Source organism: Carassius auratus, unplaced genomic scaffold (genome assembly GCF_003368295.1).
Source record: "Carassius auratus strain Wakin unplaced genomic scaffold, ASM336829v1 scaf_tig00012172, whole genome shotgun sequence".
Taxonomy (NCBI): domain Eukaryota; kingdom Metazoa; phylum Chordata; class Actinopteri; order Cypriniformes; family Cyprinidae; genus Carassius; species Carassius auratus.
Window position 1 is genome coordinate 13,521 of NW_020524266.1, and position 16,983 is coordinate 30,503.

Here is a 16,983-nt window from a genome sequence, read left to right on the forward strand (position 1 = left end):
AAAAAGTGAACCGTGAGTGTAAAAAGATAAAGAAAGCTGCGGAGAAACACCTCACCCACACGCTGTCATTTAACAGTGTGAAATTCATCACAAGACTGTAATTTAAGCATTCACAGCCCACTTTTACATTGTCAGTCTGTTTGTGCACTGTCATCATCTCTGGCTGAACAACATCTTTCTCTGATATTTTGTCCATGGTCTGTATCCTACCCCAGGCGCCTCTGTCAGGTGAAGACACACAGGTCATTATGGAGTCAGCAGACATTGATAGAGATGGACGTCTGGAACTAAGAGGTAAACAAATCACATTCAGTGCCTCCGTGTTCAGGTCTTATAATCCAACCATTAATTACACAGACAGCGCACTAAGTGAGGTGTGTACACATTAATTATATGACGAATAAGCCTGCAACTGCGAACATTCAACACTAGATGGCAGAAGAGGACAGGAACTGCAAATCACATGTTGCAACGTTTTATCAGAATTCTTCTAGTTTATGAGCAACCCTTGCAATCGCCTTTAGAATATGATTGTCTCATCGTCTTTTATTGGTATTTAAAACACATGACTCACCGATTCCTGAACACTGGGAAAGAAGCACTTTTAGAAGTCTCCCGGTGACAAAGTGTGACGATGTAGATAAAAGAGAAAAAAATTTGAAAATGTTCTTCACACTAATAAAAATGGTTCTGCTAAGAACTGTTCATCGATATGTTCTTTCGGAAATAAAATGGTTCTTTACTATGGCATCACTGTGTAAACACCCTTTTTGAATCTTTGATTTTTAGACTTACCGCTAGATGCCGCTAAAATTGACACACTGCAATTTAAATGTAAAATATATTGAACTCTAGATTAAGTTGCCAGATTTATGGCCTGACGACAAGCCGTTTAGGGATATACATTGTACTACATCGCCCTCAAACTGTATTTATGTGATCAAATATTGCTTAAGGAAGTGATAGTATAAGCTGGTACAAATATTTAGCTCCATAAAGCAAACTGACATTATTTCAGTCAGTTCACCCCTTATGTACACAGAAACATAAATATAATGTGGACAATGAAAAGTAAAACAATACCAGCATTCTGGGAGTTAGAGTATGTACATATCTCTTAGATTTAGCTCTAAACACTTTTAAGGTTATTTTTAAGTTCAACTACTATTTAAACCGAACTATATAGAACTGATTTCCACACTATAACTAAGGCCCATATTCACAGCACTCTGAGAAAAAACAGAGGCATATCATTTTTAAATCAACAACACCATTTCAAAGGATTTATTATGAGTTTAAAATACACCCTTGCTTTAGGACCATCGTTCAATCTCTGTTACTAGCATTTGTTTCCAAAAATATTTTTATTAAAGTTGGAATGATTTATGAACTCGTGAACCAGGAGTGTGGTGATCCTCGACACCAGTTAATTTGAGTGAACATAGCAGTTCAATTATTTGGTAAAGAATTTGTTAAATACAATCATGAGATAGCATCAAGTGACCAAACACACCATAGCAGAATCAAACAAATCACAAAAGAAATTCACATTTTGATTCAAACAGATTGTGAGCCATTAGCTATTGCACTTTAAAGCTTCCAAGTAAAGTTAAGCTGTAAACATTACAGCCCAAGCATAAAAAGTCTCTTAAAAACAAAAACTTCTTCATTTCCACGTGATGCAACATGGCAACAGGTACATTTTGAACGGACCACCTAGAAACATTTATACTCGCACGCAATGTTAAAAATAGGATTAAGAATTAAAAATAAAATCATTTAAATTATTCTCTTTGGTTGAGTATTTTTCACGTAGTGTTCTCTGAATCGCTGTTTCTCACACGCCATGACAGTCCAGCGTTTGAGAAGTATTAAGGCACTTATTACAGAATCTTTGTACGTGGCCCAAATTAAGACCATGATTCATCCTGCCCAGCCTCGATGTGAAATGACTCAATATGTGTGAACAAACAGCAGCCGAGAACACAAGAGTTATTCAGTCATTCCTGAACACTATATCGATGTTTACAAGGCCTCTCCCTAAAACACATGTCAGCCATTTGTCTCTCGTGAATTGACTCAAAAGACAATCAATCTAAAGTGTTGACTACATAGCCTCTGCACGTAGTTTTTTGTTGAACAACAGTTATTAACTTTTCCTTCAGAAGGCAAATATGTCTAATACCATTGGGGGAATAACAGGCTTGTCCTTCACACACCTACCAGAGGTTTTTCAGTTCTTCTCACAATAAAAAACACGTTATACAGTGTGTAGCGTCCATCCATATGTGCTTATCGGCGCATGAAGAGATTGATCAGACCGGCATTATGCAGCTCTTGCCACAACCTCATTTCCATTCGCATGTCATGATTGGCATAGAAATGCACTTCATGGCGCTGTTTGTCGTAGTAGTGGTCTGAATACAAAATGTAGTCAGGGGTCATGAACCCGTAAGCATCAACCTGTTATAAAACAAACATCATCATATGATCAGTAACTTTCCTTGGCAGACAAAAAAGGTTAAAAGGTTAATATGCCATCATTTGAAAATAATAGGCTTTGAATCTACGGTAAAAGCCTAACTGACTGTAGTTTGGTTTTGTGTCTGTTGCTAAAGCAGCCATGTCATTTTAGGTTGCTATGAGTCTTTGAGGTTTTATCATGGCTCGTACATGATTGTGCCACATCTCTAGTGCAATGCTGTACCATTTTTTACAAATGTCAAAATGTATTCTAAACTAATCACGCACTATGGTAAAACGCTTTTGAGGGCCTAACGTAGTATTATGCAAGGAACCACATGAAAGTAAGACTTAATCTGCCTTGTGATCATAATTTGTTTGAGGAGGAACAAAAACAGCAGTGAATTTTATGTATAGGAACATTTTGAATGCTTTTTTGATGAGCCTGGGTTGGTTTTATTACAGCAGTACTGTTACTGTGCATCTTTAATATGTCACAATCCTGTCCTGTCTGTTTAGACTACACATCTAGTGCATGTTAAATAGGTATCATAAAGGGGTTTTTAAACCTTTGACAAACTTGTAAAGTTATTGTGTTTTCATACAAGTTTAGGTACAAAGATCTGTACAACATTGTAATTATGATGTCATCAATTGTGACACACTTCTAAAATGAGACAGAAAACAATATGGATGTCAAAACTCACTTTAAAGCAGGGCCCATTCCTGAAAACCTGGTTTCATTAAAATCTCAATTAAAAAATCTAAACAAACCAACCTGGTCACATGTATGAATAGCAGCTAGGAGCATCACTGCTCCTGTTGACGGCCTGTAAATTCCTCTCGCGTTTGTTTTCAGAAGGTTTGAATGCAGGAACCTTGATGAGAAAAAGGAAAGATTTAAACTTCAACACATACATGGAAATGGAGACCAAAAAAAAAAAAAAAAAAAAAAAAAAAAGATAAATCATCCAACCAATTCTGGATGATCTGTGGTCAAATATTTGTCCACAAATATCAATGGCCACTCCCATATGACTTTGTTCTCACACAATTTCAATTGATCTTTTGAACTCTCTAATCATCAAAGAGTCCTGAAAATGAAAATCATGTTTTTCACCAAAAAAAAAAAAGAAAAAAAAAAAGAAGCTCAACTGTTTTCAGCATTGAAAATGATAAAAAGGTTTTCCTGGGCAGCAAATCAACATATTAGGATGATCATGGGACACTGAAAATTCTGCTTTGCCATCACAACTATACTTTAAATGAAATTAAAAACAGAAAAAAAGTTTTCAATTTGTAATAATACTTCACAATATTACAATTTTTACTGCATTTTTGAACATATAAATGCAGAGACAAAAGTTTTGAACAGCAGTGTATTTTGGAAGCAGTCCTTCAGTAAGCAGAATAATGTGCAGTTGATCTCTTAGTCTAGGATTAATTTAGTAAAAACTACTATACAAGAGTAAATGATCCCCTCAGTGTTTGTTTACCTGTTTCGGAGGTAGCGGATAAAGTCTGGGTGGTAGATTTTGAATTTTTCAACAGTCACATCTTCACCAAAGTATGCAGGGGGCCTTAAAGAGATATGCATTATAATTAAATTAAGTGTTATTTGTGCATATAATAAAAGTGTCAATTATTTACATAAAACAAAACAGTGAGAGTTAAATCACGTCTGATGGACTTTATCTGATGTAGTGATCAAGGATACGCTTAAGGAACCTTGGACGTGTCAGTTTACATAATGTTTTTTATTATATTTACTTTTTGCTGCGCTCAGGGCCTTGATCAATTGCTGTGTGTGTGGAAGCCGCCTTCATAAGAATATAATCTCGGTCATGGTCTGGCAGGAATATGTACCTGGTTTCCTACACAGATGGAGATGAACAGAAATAAGAGATAGTCGCAGCAAACAACCTCCCAACTCAATAGCAACACACTTCCCTAAACAAAAGCGTGTTGAACTTTTAGATCAAGGCATTCTCAACACCGTGGGTTCCATTTCCAGGGAAAGGCATACCTTGATTGCAGTTTAATAAAATGCATTATGTAATTTATTTGCTTCATTATCAACTTTCACACTGCGTTTTCTCGGAATCTGAGGATAGTCTAATCAAAGTCTAATCATAGAACAGATCACAGTCAAAGGACTCAATTTTGACGAAGAGTGGAGTTAGAGAGTCTTATCTTTAAAGAATGCTTACCTTGGATATAGGTGGCCCTCTGTAGCCTATGTGAGCATAGCTATATATGGAGTTTCGCATGGTGTTGGTTGAGAATGTGTAGAAGGAAGTCCGGGATCCCACATCATCCTCAAACCCTTTAAGAGCCGCACCATTTACCCTACAGGTGGGAGACAATTAATCAATTAATGACATTAATCAATAAATATCATTATCCTTAGATTTTAGAGAGAGAAGAGTCTAAATAATTAAAACATAACCCAAAACATTGGTTTAAAGGAAAAAAAAAATCATACAAATCAGTCAAAGGCTTTCAGACATGCATAAGATACATATAAATACTTTCCTTTTGAGATTTGCCTCACTTTGAGAAGCACTTAATATCTCTTAATGATCTACCTCCTCACCTAAAGACGTAGTGATGGTCATCGATCTCCTTGCCTTTCCTTGAACCATTCAGTATTCCCCCATTTCCCACCACAGCGCAGCGAATGCACTCAGATCGGTCTGCTCTATTATCCCAGTCATCAAACATCATCCGATTTGCAGTTTTATTTAAAATTGCCAGTGAGCTATTCAAAACTGTGAACAACAACATTCACAAATCCACAAAAAAGAGAGAAGTGGTTCATGTCAGACATACAGTATCATGTAACTTTTAATAAGATAATACAAGTAACACTACAACAAAACTGCATATACAATACATGTAGTTCATTGTAATGTGGTCAAAAGTAGGCAGAATAAAATGGATAATAATAATAATTATATATTTTAAACTAATTATTTATATGATAAATGTAAGTTCTTATCTGTTAATTGCTTTTGGCAATAGTGAATTCTGTGAAGCCAGTTTAAAAAATTTCATCAGATATATATATATTTTTTTTGTAAATAATTGTATTAGCTAAAAATACAGTCAAAACCGAAGCACAAAAAGTAATGATACAAATTATAATAGCTATATCAGTGGTTTTCAACCTGTGGTCCGTATTGCAGGTGGGCCGCCAATTATTTCATGTTCATTTCCAGTCCATTCTAGGTCTGTGCGATTAAAGAAATGGTCATAAAATCACGATTTGAGCGTGCACGATTTCTAAATCGCTTTAGCACGATTTTCCACGGCCCTGACCTCCCGCAGTATGCTATACCATCCAGTCAGAATGCATTGCACCTAGCGTGAGAACAGAACAGACTGGGCATATCCCTGTAACTCCAGGTTCACACTCTATCTGTGATGTGCCTTTTTTCAGAACCCATGTTGACGGATCAGAGCATTCACACTGCACGCGGTAAAAGGCTAGAAATAAAAACGTGCGAAAATAATTAATATCTAACACATGAGCATAGAGAGAGTTGTGAGTGCACAGGACGCAGTTTAAGTGAGATAAGACACGTTTTAAGTACACACACTCTGTCCGTGCAGAGCAGCGTGTATCGGAGCAAGCACGTCTGGTTTTGTGACTGTGCAAAGGAAATCTGGATGCGAACAGAGAGATTCGCACTCGTGCATTATTTTAATGTGCTTTTGCATTATATTTATGCGCTCTGTACAGGGGATTTATTTATTTATTTGCCATAAGTCTATACATTTTGTTACATCTTTACCATAGGGATAATTTTGAATTATATATGTTCTAGAGACGTTACAGCTTTTTGATAAAGTTCTTATTGGTTTTCCTTTGTAAATATGTTTCAAATTAATCCTGAATGCAAAATGCAAAGGTTTTAATTTTTTTTGTCCATTTCGCACAGCCCTATTTCATTCAATAAATACAGTTAACAATCTATCTTCTGAGTACTAAGTTATTAACCCAACAATTGCGGGGTCAGTTAATTTTTTTGAAGTGGGCCATAGAAACATATGTGTGTGGTTGTGTGGGCTGCGAGTTGAAAAAGGTTGGGAACCACTGGGCTATATAACTCTGAAACCTTGGACAATACTGAGCAGGTAAATTATACGTTTTAGAGATTAGTGACGTCAAGCAGATACCCAAAAACAACACACCTTCAGCTTTGACACTTCCCCAGCCGTGTGCTCCACTAAAGTGACTCAACCGCTGGTACTCTTCTGGACTAAAATGCTTTGCCCATTGGAGCACTGGAATATCGTGCAGAAACATCTCAGCAAATTGAGTCTGAGGCACACGCTTCCTAATATTGTTGGGACAGTTCTGCAATAAAAACAAATATTACAAGAGAGGTTAGTATATAGGGCAGTTGAAAACACAATTTTCACATTTAAACAATGATGGCTAACAACGAAACTGTAAAAATTTAACCTGTTTTTTTTTTTTTTACATGCATTACAATACAAAGAGTATTATTGTAAATACTGTTACAAATTAAAATAACTGTTTACTATTGTAATCTATTTTAAAATATAATTTATTCTTGAGTAAAATATGGAGTGCCACTAGTATCTGTCCTAGGTCCTCTGCTATTTTCAATATACATGTTGCCCCTTGATAATATTGTTAGAAAATATGGGATTAGTTTCCACTGTTATGCTGATGATACTCAACTATCTCAACGAGACCAGATTAAACATCTACATTGTCTAAATTAACAGAGTGTATTTAATCTTTTAAAAGATTGGATGACCAATAATTTTCTCCTATTAAATTCGGATAAGACAGAGATATTACTTATTGGACCAAAAAACAGTACACAGAATCTTGTAGATTACAATCTGAAACTAGCCGGATGTACTTACTTCCTCTACAGTCAATAATCTGGGTCTTATCTTTTGAAAACCATATTTCCCATGTTACAAAAACAGCATTCTTCCATCTTAGAAACATTGCCAAGCTATGAAACAAGTCACCTGTATCTGATGCAGAAAAGCTAGTTAATGCATTCATGACCTCTAGACTGGACTATTGTAATGCACTGCTAGAGGGTTGTCCTGCATCTTCAATAAATGAGCTACAGGTAAAAATGAAGCGGCTAGAGTCAAGAAAATATGATCATATTACCCCAATTTGACAGTCTCTGCACTGGCTACCTACTGTATTATGTTCTGTCTCAGTTACAAATTATTATTACTTGCTTATAAGGCCCTTAATGGTTTAGCTCCTGCATACCAAACTAGCCTTATGCCACACTAAAATCCTTCACACTCCCTAAGGTCACAAAATGCTAGACATTTGCTAGTACCTAGGATAGCAAAGTCCTCTAAAGGAGGTAGAGCTTTTTTGCAATTGGTTCGCAAACTCGGGAGTAGCCGTCCTTATAATGTTAGGGGTTCAGACACACTCTCTCAGTTTAAATCTAGATTAAAAACACATCTCTTTCACCAAGCATTTGAATAATGCATCTCATGATTTGTGAATGCAGTTGTATCTGATCAAATGCACATTATTAATCTTTATCTTGGGTTAAACTAATTAATTTTAATTGGTTGGAACAGCAGCTATGTTAATTATGTCTCTATTTGTTTCTCTGTTTTGCCACAGGATTTACACAAGCTTCAGTCTGGATCCAGAACACCTGAGAAGAGATGATGCCAACCCCTCAGAGGACCTCAGATGATGCTAACCCTGAAACAACATACAGAACTAACAAATATTGATTGAAGTGTGATTGCATCATATGAAAATTGCTGTTAATAGTGTTCTTCATCTGTTTGACTATGTCTTGTATTAATTTATCTGAAAATTCCTGTCATATGCACATAAAGGGAAGTCGTGGCCTAGTGGTTAGAGAGTTTGATTCCTAACCCTAGGGTTGTGGGTTCGAAATCTGGGCCAGCAATACCGCGACTTAGGTGCCCTTGAGCAAGGCATTGAACCCCCAACTGCTCCCTGGGCGCCGCAGCATAAATGGCTGCCCACTGCTCCAGGTGTGTGTTCACGGTGTGTGTGTGTTCACGGTGTGTGTGCACTTTGGATGGGTTAAATGCAGAGCACAAATTTTAAATAGGAGTCACCATACTTGGATGAACGTCACGTCACTTTCATAAACTGACAGTCACCATTGATAAGCTACTACTAAATATTGAAGAAACTTAATTTTCTGTAAAGTTGTTTTGCGATGATTTGTATTGTAAAAAGCACTAAACGAAACACTATTTTTTCATTGTCACCTAAATAAAAGGATGCGGTTTTGTAACCTTAGCTTACTACATACTGCTTTGCTTTTTCTCCGGACATCCGCTGGTTTGCTGAATTTGAATGACCATTACATTTGAATGACCACTGCATTTGTACAAACATTTCAATAAACCTGACTTTAAGCAGGTGGCATCTGCACTCACTCACTCACTCACTCACTCTCACTATACTAACATAGATAATACTAAGCCAAAAAAACACTTACGGTTTGTGAAGGAAAGTCATCTGTGGCATACTGGTCACCAAAAAAGTCAGTCTCAGTGGGTTTTGGCACTGGTTTTAAGGAGATTGTGATTGAATTTGCTTGATCAGACTTTGCATCATTTCCTGACACTGATTTCTGCAATGAATTCTGAAAATCTGATTTCTGCAATGAATTCTGAACATCTGATTTCTGCAATGAATTCTGAACATCTGATTTCTGCAATGAATTCTGAACATCTGATTTCTGCAATGAATTCTGAACATCTGATTTCTGCAATGAATTCTGAACATCTGATTTCTGCAATGAATTCTGAACATCTGATTTCTGCAATGATTTCATAACATCTGATTTCTGCAATGATTTCATAACATCTGGTTTCTGAAATGAATTCTGAACATCTGGTTTCTGCAATGAATTCTGAACATCTGATTTCTGCAATGAATTCTGAACATCTGATTTCTGCAATGAATTCTGAACATCTGATTTCTGCAATGAATTCTGAACATCTGATTTCTGCAATGAATTCTGAACATCTGATTTCTGCAATGAATTCTGAACATCTGATTTCTGCAATGAATTCTGAACATCTGATTTCTGCAATGAATTCTGAACATCTGATTTCTGCAATGAATTCTGAACATCTGATTTCTGCAATGAATTTTGCTCCAGTTCATTCTCAGAAGATGGTTGATTTTTCAAAGAAATGCTGTTATTCTTGTCAGAAAAAAACCTGCAGGCAAGAAAAAAATAAAATAGAATAAGCAAGGTTTTTTAATTTTTCACATCCTAACAGCAGGAATGAAGCCAGAGACCACCAGCTTATTTAAAGGGACCATTAGGAAGAGGGAAACCACTGAATCGTACATCAATATTTCACTGTTTGCCATAGAAAACAGCTGACTTCATATCTGATACATCAGCAAACACATCTTAATGAAAACACGCATGACAGACGTTTGCTAACTTTAAACTGGGGCAGGTGCCTCATTGTTCAATACAATAAAAAGCAGATGATTGATGTGAGAAAAGTAAATAAAAACTATATATAAATCAGATGTATAAATCAAATGAAACTGGCACAATACTTCAAAAGTCATAAAGAAATAGCTCGCCTAAAATATTAAAATTGCTTACTCTCGGGGCATGTAGAAGAGTTTGTTTCTTCATCTAAACAAATTTGGAGAAATTTAGCATTACATCACTTGCTCACCAATAGATCATCTGCAGTGTATGGGTGCCATCAGAGTTCAAAGGGTAGATAAAAATAATAATCTTCACTTAATCCATATAACTCCAGTCCATGAGTAATTATATATATGTCAGAAAAATAATTTTTGAAAGATGTTTTTAACTTTAAACCAGTGTCAAAATATGAGCCTATGATTTTTGATGCCTCTAATATGAGTCTAAACTTTATGATACTTCTAATTTGAGTACATTTTATGACACCTCTTCTTCCCCTGATGTCCTCTCACATCAACATCTACTGACATACAGTATCTGTTGTGGTTTGGACTGTTTTCACTTATAAACAGTGCTTGATCTATGCATATTTCTCTCCTGATCAAGGGCACTCAACTTTTTCCTCTGGAGAAAGCAATATGACAGAGGACTTGTTTTATAGTTAGAATCAATGGTTTGAAGGTACAAACATCTAAATGATGAATTTATAACAAACATACATGTTTTCACTGTGATGGACTGGAGTCGTGTGGGTTACTTGTGGATTATTGTGATGTTTGGACTCATTCTGACGGCACCCATCCACTGCAGAGGATCAAGACATGTAATGCAAAAACAAGTCTCTTCGATGGCCTGAGGGTGAGAACATTTCAAGAGCTTTTTTTTTGTTTTTTTGTGGGAACTACAACTCATTTTTATTCATTATTCTCATTTATTAAACATAATTATAGAGTAACTTGTACAGCAGGTTTCCAAAGGGTATTGAAACGCCCCCAAAACTACTACTAATAGAACCACACGTTTTAATGCCAGCTAGTTTGTGCCATTTCCTGCCTTTTTTTTTAACCATGCTTCTGTTAAAATTAGAGCGTGCCCTTTTAAAAGCATCTGAGCGACATTTCACATAACAGACCCTACTTTCAGAGCAATGATTGTGCACGCACTTCTCTAGAGAATACACTTGACCAACGTTAAAGCCGAGCGATTCTACACCTGACTGAATTAAAGGAGCAGACCCAAAGCCGTAGATTTCGTGTTGTTCATTTCTGGCCCTTACTGCAGAATAAAGCTGATAACTAAGGAAAGGTGATATCCCAAATGGATTCGACCTTACTGCTTAAACATCTAAGGGAGTTTTTTCCTTCCGCTACCAATTTTAGCTGCTCATTGTGACATTTATAAGCTTCTATTGTTTGTGAAGCTGTTTTGGAAGAATATGTAGGCTATTGTGGAAAGTGCTGTGCAAATAAATTTAAAGTAAAATCCTAACCTCACTCCTGAAAACACAGAGACAGCAAAACATAAAATCACTCTTGTAGCTTGTGACACTAGTCTCCACAGCAACACCGAACATGGCTTCATGCAGGAATGATTATCAGAGGAAGTGTGCACTGTGATCCAGAATCTCAGGAGAAAATGACTGACAAATGGAAAAACAGCTCAACCTTAACCTTAATCCAATTTCCTCTGTAACTTTTGTTGTTCATGCATAAATAAATAAATAAATAAATAAATAAATAAATAAATAAATATTTTTATTATTATTATATAATAATATTATTATCACATTAACTTCCATCTTAAAAAAAGAAAATTAGATTTACAAGTTGCAGTAACAGTAATTTTATGAAATATTTTTACAATGTAAATTTTTCCATTGTAAACACACACAGGAATAAATTACATTTGGGAAAAAAAGTATTTTTTTTTTTTTCAAATGTGTGTGTATATGTATATATACACATACATACATACATACATACATACATGCATACATATATAAAACACTATGATTTTCTTTGTTAATTTCAGTGTTTTTTTTTTTTCAAAGCAATGTCATTGTAGAATAATTTTGGGTTCCCAAAAGAAACTTTTAGTGATTTTTGTTTTTGTTTTTTTACGAAGCAGAATATGTAAAGAACATAAACATGTTTCCACTATAAATAACTTTTTTTTTTTAATGGATATGTCCCATGGATTATTTTATTGGACTTTTATTGGTCAATAAAGAATCTATAACATCCTCTTCACAAATTTAAGATGTTCTCACTTTACCTGAAGTTTTGCAGACTCATCACTTGCCATGGCACCTGATTCTGCATAGTCACGCAAACCAGGAATAATGTCAATAACGCGACACCCAACAACCCTATGAACCACAGCACAAGCCTCGAGGGCAGCCGGCCTGTCATCGTGCTACTTTCCTTGTGTTGCAAGTCTGTGTTCCCCAGAACATCTGGTCACCTTGTAAGCACATGAGCGTTCTCCTGAGGAAGGGTTGAAGCGGTTGAAGTGTTTTGATGAAACTGGGGTTTAAAAGTGCTCCTCAAGGGAAAGGGTTGGGAGGGTCGTTGCCAATTAATTAGTAGGTTTTGAGCTCCGGCTTTCATACGTTGGAGTCTCCCGGCACCACCAGGACTTCTGTGAGAGGAGGAAAAAAAACAAAAAAACAAGTAAAACTCCACATGGCGGTTTCTACACAGTAATCCTGTTTTAATTAAAGGGCATGGAGAACCAGGAAGATGTGATCCTGGTTTCAAAGTGCACCTTTGCTCAAATAGCGTTTCAGATGCTAATTAATGGTGTCAAAAAGACTGCTGGATTTGACAAAGGAAGAAACAGGGGGGAACGGGTGAAAGGCAGAAAGAGTGAGCATGAAATTACCATACAGACAGAAAATGTGGCTGTTTTCAGAGTTGTATAAAGGAGGGGGTGAGGGAAAGCCTGAGATTCTGTTGTAAAATTGCTTGTTAGTAACTCTCCCTCCAAGAAGCGGTTCTTCTAGGAAGCCAGCATTACTCCGAGGAAATATTTCTCTATGACCACATCTCCTGCTGATGTGTCTGGCATCATGTAACTTCTCAGATCATTACACTTCAAAAAAAAATATTTTCATGTCTTGTTTTCCAGTACAAGTATTTAAACTTACTTTCAAAATAAATCAAATCAAAATAAACTTACATAAGAAGCGAAGCGCATAATTTGAATTTGAATAGGTTTTTCAGAAAACTAGACTTAAAATCATGCTCAACTAAATGCATCTTAACTTGAAAATATTTAGATATTTGTACTGAAAAACTTTTAGGAGTTCAAATGCAGCCAAGCAAGCAAAAAGCAGGCCTTTTTAGCACTTAACAAAAGGAAAGATGTGAACACATCGGACGCCCACTTTTCTCAGAGTTCACAGTCAGGCCCTCACTAAAGGAGAATAAAATTAACCCCTTCAGACCCTGCAGCCACCGAAACGGACATCTTGTGGTTTTTGGTTAAACAAATATGTTGTTGTTATTGTTAAGTACGAATACTGTTTGTTCACTGATTGGTCCGTGATCAACCAATCACAATGAATGCATGACCCCTAACTTCTGATCCGATCATGTTACAGGCATTTTAAAAGAAAAGCATGGCTAACTGAATATACAGGACCTTTTATATGCTAATTTATGTTCATCACCGTACCTATTATATTATAATCTTGATACAATCAAGTGATAATATTAAAAGTTATTTTAGGGGATCTTTCAAGGTTTTTTTATTTTATTTTTTTAGTTTAATTGATGTCCAACACAATGAACATCAGGACATGGAAAATATGAGCAGGAACCTCATGACGAAATGCAAGCATTTCAGAGCTAAAATATACAGACAAATTCCAATGTTGATGTTTTATGATGAACATTACGGTTTATTATTAACAGTATTCATATAAATTTATTCATCTTCAAAGTGACTATACAACTATCATTAGATTCATAATTGTTGTTAAAATATGAGGAATTGTATGTTTCTTCAGTCTAGGTATCCATTGTAGAAGAAAAAAAAAAGATCAGCACAAATTTTATTTCAACATTTGAAAAAGCAAATATCAAAAGGATAATATATCATATATATATATCGCTTAGTGGAAAACTAAATCTAGTCTGAAGGTTTGTTAATACAGATATAGTGACATTAACAACTATTTGAAAGTCACTTAAGCAGAACTGGAAATATGAGTTTCCAATCTTTCCAAAATGGCCTTAGGTATGCCATTCAACATTCAGGAATCATTAAAATACCCTGAATATTCACAAGCCAGTTAGTAGTGATAAATCCCCTTAAGGAACAGAAAAATAGCTCGAAACATTTTTTGTTATTACATTTAATTCTCCACTACTCGGTCTCAAATACCATAGAATAAAGCTGAATTCAGAGGCACAAAGGCTTATATTATGAGTTTTTTGTCATCAGAATTCCTGCTATTCTTTTTCCGTCATATTTGGAATGAGAAAAATGCTATTTGTGTGAACTGGGTTCAGTGCGTGGAAATGTTCCAGTAACTTTTACTCTGCTTACAATCTCACTGAGTAATGTCTGAAATTTAAACCATAAACCAAAGTCCATCTCTTTTATGAAACTGCATAGAATTTCTCTTTGAGACTGAGAATTAAGAAAGGAAATAAGAAGCAAATCTCTCAAAATGAACTAAGACAATTAAATAAAAAAGGCAACATAAAACAAAAAGATCCAGCTTCACATCACATCAGGCAAAGTAACTGTCCCCAGACATTCGAAGTCTTCCAACTCACAGCAGCTCTTAAATCCAAGGAGAACATGTAAACAAACACGGAAAACAACTGTAAAACATGTCAAAAGAGTCTCATACCTGAAAGGGAAATCCTGTCAAGCGGAGAAGGGTGAAGTCGAGCAGCAGTGTGCCTGCTTTAACAACTCAACTCTCAGTCACACTCGCACACACTGGGCTCGAGAGGCGGCCCTATTGTGAAAGGAGTAACAGCTGCTAGCAATTGGTCAACTCCTCTTCCCCCTCCCCCAAAAGGAAGACATAAAATACGAGAAGAACAGAGAGATGGTTCTCACAACTCAGGGATATGTGAGAACAACAGTGATGAACAAAACAAACCGTGGCAAGTCAGCTGACGTTTGAAGACAGACCCTGGAACGTGCAAACTTAGGCATCAAACGGCAGACGTAAGCATGCACACGTACACAGATTACTCAAAATGACATGCAGCGACATGCTGAAGACACCCTGGGTTCACAGAGCCAGATAGTCTCCATTATCACAGCTGCCATATTTACATACTAAACGGTTATCTTCGCACTTTTTCCACACAGTGGCCACTCCTCTTCCTGGCCATGCATGGGGTGCAAAAGTCACATGGGATCTTAGACTTAGACTGAAAAATGAATAGGATGCAATGTGACTTGTGCTTAGCTGCACAAAACAAATACAGTGCAAAATTGGAAACATTTTGTGAGTGAGTAAGAGGCAAAGTAGGAGGTCAGAAATGTGGGTCATAAGGGAGGACTTTCCTACGGATGGATGTGATGCACAGATTGGCATTTACATGATTTGTTTAGCAGACACTTGTATCCAAAGTAGCTCACAAATCAGAAAACAGAAACAATTTGAACTGGGAACCAAGAAAAAAAACAAGTACTATTTTAGTGAGAAAGTGGAAGTGGTTAGTTGAGATGACAGGCCTGAAAAGTATTTTTGGCAGTTTTTAAAAAAAAAACAATTGAGATGCATTTTTCAGAACGGTGCTTTAAATTGATTAAAATTGACAGAAAATACTTCAATAAGGTTATAAAATGATTTTGATTGCAAATAAATGCTGTTCTTTTGAACTTTCTCTTCACTGAAGAACCATTTCCACAAAATATTTAGTACAACTGTTTATTACATTGATTGTAATGAGAAATGTTTCTTAAAGCTGCAGTCGGTAACTTTTGAAACTCTAGCGGTTAACAAACACAACTGCTTGCGTCTTGCGGAAGAACATTGTAGCCGGAGCCACTAGTACTGGGTTACTCCGCCGCGGTACCCCCGAAGCAATCTTAAATAGTCCAAATATAAACACTTATTATAGGTGTACCCTAGTGACTCAGGACAGGCTAAAAACACGGTTTGGAAAATGGATTCATGATGTACTCGCTTATTATATACATTTTGTAAATTTTTAACACAAAAGAAAGTTATGGACCACAGCTCTGATTGGTTGTTTCCTACCGGGAGCGGTGTATTTCTGCAAATGGCAATAGGACCACTGGGAGGAGCCAGAGGAGCTTGATTTTTTCACAGATTATCGGTCTCATATTCTACTGTCAGGAGATAATGACAGGTTTAACAAATATGTAAAAAACACATTTTTACAAAAGTGACCTACTGCAGCTTTAAATGGCAAATCAGCATATTAGAATGATTTCCGAAGAATCATGTGACAGTAATGATGCTGAAAATTCAGCTTTGCATCATATTAATGTTATATTTTTTAAATATATTAAGATAAAATAATAATAATAATAATAATTTTACTAGTAAAAAAATTTTTCAAAACTATTTTACTGTATTTTTGGTGAAATAAACTGCTGTGATGAGCATACAAGACATATAACAATTGAATTACCGTTTTCCTTCATATCGTACTTCATGATGTAACCAATTCATTTTCCTAAATATAAATATTATTGATTCTGGAGAGTATCATGAAACTACATGCACATTATAGATAGGAAAAATATTCCAATGACTAATCTTTAGTCAACTATCCAATTGAAAAATTATAGAAAAAGGTTTTTAAGAGGCATTAAATTAGGTTATCTAGTTAGATAATTGTTCCAAAACAAGATTGCAATAGATTGCAGTTCAGATGAAACTTGGAAGTTCATTCCATCAGTGACTGTGGATCAACTTGAACAGAATAGAAAGGCAAACAAAATGCACCAGATCTAAATGTTGTCTGGGAAGTTGGATCTCTCAGGGAGTGGACTTCGGAGAATGGGAGAGATTATAATTGTTGGGTATTGCAAGAAAAATAAGTCA

At 35.9% G+C, this 16,983-nt stretch overlaps 1 protein-coding gene across 1 annotated transcript; it reads right to left on the reverse strand.

Moving 5' to 3' along the window:
• Window positions 1-1,250: 1,250 nt before the first annotated feature.
• Window positions 1,251-15,112, reverse strand: LOC113073460 (alpha-N-acetylgalactosaminide alpha-2,6-sialyltransferase 2-like). Its single transcript, XM_026246362.1, has 10 exons — window positions 14,800-15,112; window positions 12,210-12,575; window positions 8,973-9,702; window positions 6,661-6,826; window positions 5,060-5,234; window positions 4,674-4,812; window positions 4,234-4,337; window positions 3,960-4,043; window positions 3,242-3,341; window positions 1,251-2,463 (listed from the first exon to the last, which is right to left on the reverse strand). The coding sequence occupies exons 2-10, from the start codon at window positions 12,344-12,346 to the stop codon at window positions 2,293-2,295; spliced, it is 1,806 nt and encodes a 601-aa protein (XP_026102147.1). The 5' UTR covers window positions 12,347-12,575; window positions 14,800-15,112; the 3' UTR covers window positions 1,251-2,292.
• Between the last annotated feature and the right edge of the window lie 1,871 nt (window positions 15,113-16,983).

Excerpts from the sequence above, each read along its gene's own strand:
- LOC113073460 (XM_026246362.1), bottom strand. The coding sequence starts at position 12,346 with ATGACAGGCCGGCTGCCCTCGAGGCTTGTGCTGTGGTTCATAGGGTTG. Across the intron at positions 9,703-12,209 it reads ATGAGTCTGCAAAACTTCAG|GTTTTTTTCTGACAAGAATA; the intron begins GTAAAGTGAGAA and ends TCTTGCCTGCAG. Across the intron at positions 4,338-4,673 it reads GAGGGCCACCTATATCCAAG|GAAACCAGGTACATATTCCT; the intron begins GTAAGCATTCTT and ends CCATCTGTGTAG.